Below are 8,246 nucleotides of genomic sequence, written 5' to 3' on the forward strand. Positions count from 1 at the left end.
GATCTATATTATATTATGTGACGCAGGTGGCACTGTGGGTTAAACCACAGAGCCTAGGACTTGCCGATCAGAAGGTCGGCGGTTCGAATCCCCACAACGGGGTCAGCTCCCGTTGTTTGGTCCCTGCTCCTGCCAACGTAGCAGTTCAAAAGCACATCAAAGTGGAAGTAGATAAATAGGTACCGCTCTGGCGGGAAGGTAAATGGTGTTTCCGTGTGCTGCTCTGGTTCACCGGAAGTGGCTTAGTCATGAGGGCCACATGAGCCAGAAGCTGTACGCCAGCTCCCTCAGCCAGTAAAGCAAGATGAGCGCCGCAACCCCAGAGTCTGTCACGACTGGACCTAATGGTCAGGGTTCCATTTACCTTTATATTATATTAGCAGGGAGTGTCTGGCACTGCCCAGGAATTTGTAGAAACCAAAAAGCACTTTGTGACTTTTTACATGGATAGTGTAATATCTCAAGAGGCAGCCTCACCTATGCGGAAAAAAATAGGCGAAGTCAGACCAAAGGCACATTTCAGTCTGCCATCTTGATTGAAAATGGTGGTGGGTGCCCAAATGTTTAAAACGACCACACACCCCAACTCAGGAACCCCCATGCTGAGTTTAGCGAGAGGTGGCCAAACCTATGGACAGCAGATGGGCACACAGACAAACAACTTTTCACAACATACAGTGGTACCTCTGGTTAAGAACTTAATTCGTTCCGGAGGGCCGTTCTTAACCTGAAACAGTTCTTAACCTGAGGTACCACTTTAGCTAATGGGGCCTCCCGCTGCCGCCGCACAATTTCTGTTCTCATCCTGAAGCAAAGTTCTTAACCTGAGGTACTATTTCTGGGTTAGCGGAGTCTGTAACCTGTAGCGTCTGTAACCCGAGGTACCACTGTATGAGCCACTGTACTGAGGTAAATGAGAGCTACAGAGACAACAGGCTCAACTGAACCTTTCACTCAGCCGTGATGCTTACAAGCTGACCTTGTCTATTGCCATCTCTCAGTCCCTCCTACCATACAGGGTTGTTCTGAAGGTTAAAAAATAAGGAAAGAAAAGACTATTGTATGCCACCATGAGATGCCCTGAAGAAGTGTGGGTGTTGTTTTTTTTAAAAAAAAAAATGTAATCAGTACACTGTGGATACATTGCATTGTATTGCACTACACTGTACAGCCCTCTTACTTCATCCTCCATATGGGACCCAAACTCCGTCCTCCCTTTTCTGCACTGAAACCAAATGCCAATGAATGATTACCTTGTCCTTTTAATGAACCACTCATGTGCACAGAAAGAAGCACACCAAACATATCTTCATCCATGAGAAATCTAAGAGCAATTATCAGTTGATCTCTGAAGAGAGAACTGTTTTTCCTCTTCCACACAGTTTGCAAAAGAGAACATGCCCCTCACAATCTCCTACACGAGCTGAATGAAATACTCTGTGCCCCTTAAATCCTCCCACCTGAGACGAAAAAACGAGCACTGAACACAAATGCTTGATCATGATAAGGAACACTTCAACCAGTAGCTTTTGTCTGTTCTGAAAGTCATTGAATGGGGAGGGGGGAATGTGGTGATAAGAAAGCTAATGGCCTCCCCCTTTTGACTTCATGGGTGACAACTGGTGGGTTCATTTCTTGGGAAGGGTTTAAATGCCAGGGGCTGTAGCCATCCAGCAGAAGAAGAAGAAAGGAAGAAACTGAGTAAGCCAAGATTGCTCCAAGCTCCACTCTCAGATGTAAGTAAATTTTGGAACGACTGCTCTTAGACGAATCTGTCAGTTTTGGCTTCTCTAAATTTCTGATTTTCCACATCCATTTATAGATATATATTTTCAAAAGTACTCATGAGAATTCATCAGCATTTTAGAGTGAATTCCTTCTAATACAGTAGTACCTCTGGTTATGAACTTAATTCATTCCAGAGGTCCGTTCTTAACCTGAAACTTTTCTTAACCTGAGGGTACCACTATAGCTAATGGGGCCTCCCGCTGCTGCCGCTGTGCAATTTCTGTTCTCATCCTGAGGTAAAGTTCTTAACCTGAGGTACTACTTGCGGGTTAGTGGAGTCTGTAACCCAAAGTGTTTGTAACCTGAGGTGTTTGTAACCCGAGGTACCACTATATACATATTTATATGTCATTTCCCATACATTTATGCACAGCAATTTTCTCTAATGCAATGCGTTTTTGGAGGTCATTTCCACCAATATCTGCGTTTCTATATGCGCACTTTACCAGAGTATATGCATTTCTGTACACATTACTCGTTTGAAGAACTGCATTACAAAATTCAGGAAAAAAATGTGGTTTTTCTCAGGATGGATGAGTTTCAGTTCATGTATTGTTTTGGGAAATGCAAATGACATAAGTTTTCCTTTAAAAGCAAATTGAATTGAATTTCTCTGACATCCTTAGTCTACACACACACAAGCATTGCTTTTGTCCTGCTATTATTTCAGATTAATTGAATTTTGTACATTGTTGAAGTGCTACTTACCCACACATCACCTGCAGCAAAACCGATTTACCAGGGGCAATAAAGGAACAAATGTAAATACCATAGTGGGCAATGCTGTCACACTCACCTGCTTTCAAGGTACCACTCTCAGGAAGCCACCTTGTGCCTCTTTGCTTCAGTCTATCCACTGTTCCCTTGCGTTGATGATGGTTCGGCACTGATGAGCAGTATGCAGTGGGAATGTAGACCACAAAGTGAAAGCGCGTGATTGTGTTGCCACTTAGAAAAGTTCTAGCACGTTTGCAATCAGCTTTTCAGCTTTTCTTCTTTTGTACATGTAACCTATCAACTGACCATTAGAACATCTTCTTCAGGGGATCTTTCACAATGAAGACTGCTGTGATCTGCTGGTGCCTTTTCAGCATTGCCTTGGCTTTGCCAGTAAGTACATTTGCAAAAAAGCAAAAAGCCAAGAATTGTAAACTTAATGGCTTGACAGCAGGAGATCCAGCCCCATTATCTCTTTTTTCTACTTTCTCTCCTTCCAAGATTCACCATGAAAAAGATGGCCATGTTGAGAAGGACTGGGAAATAAAGAAGGTATGTAATGCATCCCCTCATTTGCCTCCTGTGGAAAATGAAGCACAGGCCAGGTGTCTGTACGATCACCCTAATCCAGTAGATCCAGTTTAACAACACTAGGGCAAAGCATTAATAACAGTATTAACATCTGAATAGCATTTTCGGGAGTTCAAAGTGCTTCACATACACGTCGTAGTTGTAATCCGTATAACAACCCTATGAAGAAAATCAGTGTTATTAGATGTGGGGGGAACTGATGCTCACAGACAACAACCTAAGGCAGCATAGAGAGGTGTTGATGGAGATGTTGTTCAAATCAGGGACTTCCTGATTCATAGCTCAATTCTTAGACACTATGCTGCACCAGCAGACTGTAGTTTTTACTGCTTCTAAAGGAGCCTCTGGCACACCAGAAAGACTCACATCCCTATGCTACTTCTTGGCAAACCTTTCATTACGGCCTCCATCTTTGATAATCCACTGATCTACAGAATCAGTCCATAAGAACTCAGTGGCGCATAGAGCCCATACAGTGAGGGACACAGGAGCGGCGCTTGGGCTGACACGTGCCCACCACATGTGCAGAATGCTCGACACATGCTAGTACCTGCCCTTTAGATCCATCCCTGTTGTGTGTCAGATGAACTGCACACACAGGCAAATAACACACAGCACCCTGTGTAAAATTTAGCTTTGCCCCTTTGTTCTGTGTGTGGAGACTGTGTAAAGCAGCTTAAGGAAAGGTGTTTCTTATTTCTTGGTAGACACAATTTCCACGTTATGTGAGTGGCAGTTCCTGTTCTGTTGATTTTGTGAGCAGTTCCACAACCCAAGGAAAAGTTACTGGTAGAACAAAGTAATGCAGCCAGCTCAGTGGAAACTGCCGTTGCTGTGAGGACATTAATCTATTCAAAAGGAACTCTGTAATTAAGAATATCCCATACCCACTCATTTTTTTTATTACTGGTATTGATTTTATCACATAAGGATTCTATTTTGGAAGGATTTTGGAGGTCAGTCTTCTCCTTAAAAACCCAGAACTTCAGGCACTTAGGACGCTGGTGCAAAACATGTCCCATCCACTGATGGAAAACTGAACTTGTGTGTATGTAAACTTCACCAAACAATCCACAGGTTTCAATTATGGTCACTGATAACATGAAGATTACTCACCTCGAGTTTAAAAACTATCTGACAGTCATGAGGCATATAGTAAGTGTCAAATGGAATACTCATATTAGTACCTTTTCTGTGTTTTAAGAGGGCTGAGGTTAATTCTGATCACCAGGGAAAAGAAGCTGAAGCAGCCAAAGTAAAAACTAAACAGGTATGTAAAGCTTCCTTCATGCTGAACAAATATGGGAAAGACAACGTCATATTGTGAGATTTATTTTTATTTGCACATTAATATTTGGTATTTGATTTCAGGAACATTGGTTTCTAGAAGGAAGCGATAAAACTAAGGAAGGAAAGGTAAAAACCTAAAAGGACCCTGTTGCACACATTCTGGTCTCCTTAACAAAGGAACTGCTTTAACAGGTTTTGCTCTACTAGATTCTAAACCTCACAAGCACAGGATCACAGTTTTGGAAGGGATCCACAGGTATAATACAGACTGACACACACCCCGCCCATCCCCAAAAACATTGAGTAGTTATGGCAAAGACAATGTCAGTGTGTGTGTGTGTGTGTGTGTGTCACATTAATACTTGATATTTGTTTTCAGGACTATTCACCTCCAGCAGAAAGCGATAAACCTAAGGAAGAAAAGGTAGGAAATCCTGTTGCACACACCCCAGTCTCCAAGCAGCAAGAGATTCCAAGGAAGCCTGTGTGTACTCAATGTTCAAATCCCTTGGAGTGAAGGTCAATGGAGATTGTGGTGTCCTTAGGGCATATGGTTTCATATGCACATATATACAACCTGAGCGTAAGATTCAGGGGTTCACAGCATTAACACCCCAACAGCTCTTCTTTCCCCATTATGTTTTAAGAAAAGTCCCAAGTCACCATTTTAGGTACAACACTTCTTCTTCTTCTTCTTCTTCTTCTTCTTCTTCTTCTTCTTCTTCTTCTTCTTCTTCTTCTTCTTTGGCAATCACTTGTAGCCGAGTAAGACTGTCTTCCATAAACACAGTTTTAAAGGTGAGTCCGTAAGTGACTGTGGAGGCCAATTCTGCACCCACACGTCCTTCTCAGTGGGGACATAGGTTTCTGGGTGGGAATTGATCATGGTAAGGGTTTGCCATGCATTCCTTCCTATTAGCACGTTTCTCCTTTTCATCCTGAGTTCCAGCATCTTCAGAACTCAGGACACCTTTGGTAAAGGCTGTTCTCCAATTGGAGCGCTCACAGGCCAGTGTTGCCCAGGTGCAACACAGAGCAGACATGTCTCTGTCTCTTCAGCTTCCAGCAGCAGCAAATCTCTCTCACACAGTGCCACCCCTACCCCCTGCCGGTGTACTGCTCTCCATCCTAAGATGGTGCGGCATCCAGTCAGGTGAAGTGTGAAAATATCCACACATTTGTCTCTATGGCAACAGAGCTCACTTTTTTAGATGCTGATGAGGGCACTTAATTGGCCAGCCAAAGCCAATACCTTAACAAAGGAACTGGTTTAACATGTTTTCTTCTACTAGATTCTAAACCTCACAAACATAGGATCACAGTTTTAGAAGGGACCTACAAGTATAATCCAGACTGACACACAACCCCATCCCCAAACACATTGAGCAGTTATTGGAAATACAATCTCTCTCTCTCTCTCTCTCTCTCTCTCTCTCTCTGTGTGTGTGTGTGTGTGTGTCATATTAATATTTGGTATTTGTTTTCAGGACCATTCATCTCCAGCAGAAAGCGATAAACCTAAGGAAGAAAAGGTAGGAAATCCTGTTGCACACACCCCAGTCTCCAAGCAGCAAGCGATTTCAAGGAAGCCTGCGCGTACTCAATGTTCAGTTTCCTTGGAGTGAAGGTCAATGGAGACTGAGGTGTCCTTAGGGCATATGGTTTCATATACACATATATACAACCTGAGCGTAAGATGGAGAGGCTCACAGCATGAACACCCCAACAGATCTTCCTTCTCCAGTTGGTTTGCAGGGAAGTCCCAAGCCACCATTTTAGGCCCAGCACAGATCAGCCATATTTCTGTCTCTCTGAAAGACAACGTCATATTGTGAGATGCATTTTCCCCACACACACTAGTGTTTGATTTTTATTTTCAGGAGCATTCTTCTAAAGCTGAAGGCGACAAACCCAAGGAAGAAAAGGTAAGGAACCAAGAGAGTTACTATTTCACAAAGGAACTGCTTTAACAGGTTTCTTCTACTAGATGCTAAACTCACAAATACAGGGTGACAGGTTAGGAAGAGACCCACAGCTATCATTCAGAGTGTCTCCCCCAAACCTATAACACACTGAACTAATATGAGAAAGAAAACATCATATTGTGTGATACGGTTTTTCACATACTGTACTAGTTTTTGATATTTGTTTTCAGGACCAACCTTCTAATGTTGGGAGCGGGAAAACCAAGGAAGATAAGGCAAGAAAACGAAAAGGATTCTATTTCACGACAACTGGGACATTCCTCCTCTAAGCGGTTTATAACTGCAATATTTCAGAATGGTTTCACGGGCTCAGTTACAGATCCCCCTTTCATTTTTAATGTTCTGATAGAGCCCATTTAATTGTTCAGCTTTGGGTTTTAAAGACGTGGATCAGATATCATGCCATACCATCACTTGGTACTTCATACATGAGTCTTGAGTCAATGTGCTTCTTGCCTCTACATCTCCCTGTACTCTCTCAAGCTCCAAGCTCCCAGCACTTCATAATTAGTCCAAAGCAGGCCAACGATAACTACTGCAACCTATATTTTGCCCAGTTTCCATTTGCATTCAGGATCTCAGGAGCTAATGGGAGAGAAAGGCATATGGTTTGGTCCCCAAGCAGCCAACTATGAATTGGTGTTTGGTATGGGCCACCCCAGCCTTTGAAATTAGCAAACTGAACAGGCCTATAATGAATAAAACAGATCCTCCTTTCATTGTTAATCTTCTGATAGAGCCCATTTAATTGTTCAGCTTCGGGTTTTAAAGACGTGGATTAGATATAATGCCATATCATTGCTTGGTGCTTCATACATGAGTCTTGAGTCAATGTGCTTCTTGCCTCTTCATCTCCCTGTACTCTCTCAAGCTCCAAGCTCTCGGCAGTTCATAATTAGTCCAAAGCAGGCCAACGATAACTACTGCAACCTATATTGTAGGTTAAACCACAGAGCCTAGGACTTGCCGATCGGAAGCTCGGCGGTTCGAATCCCCGCAACGGGGTGAGCTCCCGTTGCTCAGTCCCTGCTCCTGACAACCTAGCAGTTCGAAAGCACGTCAAAGTGCAAGTAGATAAATAGGTACCGCTCCGGCGGGAAGGTAAATGGCGTTTCTGTGCGCTGCTCTGGTTTGCCAGAAGTGGCTTAGTCATGCTGGCCACGTGACCCGGAAGCTGTACCCGGCTCCCTCGGCCAATAAAGCGAGATGAGCACCGCAACCCCAGAGTCGGTCACGACTGGACCTAATGGTCAGGGGTCCCTTTACCTTTACCTTATGGGCCACTTCAGCCTTTGAAATTAGCAAACTGAACAGGCCTATAATCAATAAAACAGGCGTTCCAGCCACCAAATCATTTATGTTTCCACCAAAAGGCTTTTTACTAAAACACAGCAGTGTGTTGTGAACAGTGCCGGATTTACGTATAAGCTAAACAAGCTATAGCTTAGGGCCCCACTCTCTTGGGGGGTGCCCCCAAAAATTTCACTATTAATATACCTCTTCTTAACTGTATTTCAGTTCAACAATTACTTTGATAAAATACATATTTTGTTATGTGCAAATGGCTTTAGATACCTATTAGGTCCATAAATTACCATATAGCATATATTCAACACAAAAAAACAGCAACAATTTGTTGTTGACAAAGGACAGCAGGACATATAAAGGGCCCCATTGCCTTCAGTAGGGCCTCATGAAACCTAAATCTGTCCCTGGTTGTGAATGAAATATTAGGGCATGGCAGTTTCATTTTGAAGTATTGCTGATATTTGTTTTTGTTTTTTCTGTGTTTGAAGGATTCTGAAGATAAACCTACTTCCAAGAGGACTCGGGCGCTGAAAACACCGGTGTGTGAAACATCCTCTCCACTTTTCC

The 8,246-nt window shown here is 43.1% G+C and overlaps 1 protein-coding gene across 1 annotated transcript; it reads left to right on the top strand.

The window, feature by feature from the left end:
* Positions 1-1,620: 1,620 nt before the first annotated feature.
* Positions 1,621-5,963, top strand: LOC309541066 (uncharacterized protein; the record flags this gene model as incomplete). Its single annotated transcript, XM_082238475.1, has 7 exons — positions 1,621-1,736; positions 2,807-2,898; positions 3,007-3,057; positions 4,301-4,366; positions 4,468-4,512; positions 4,766-4,810; positions 5,874-5,963. Coding segments are annotated over exons 2-7 (351 nt in total), but the record flags the coding sequence as incomplete, so codon positions are not given.
* Positions 5,964-8,246: the final 2,283 nt, after the last annotated feature.

Source organism: Podarcis vaucheri, assembly GCF_965113315.1.
Source record: "Podarcis vaucheri genome assembly, chromosome: 9".
Classification (NCBI taxonomy): domain Eukaryota; kingdom Metazoa; phylum Chordata; class Lepidosauria; order Squamata; family Lacertidae; genus Podarcis; species Podarcis vaucheri.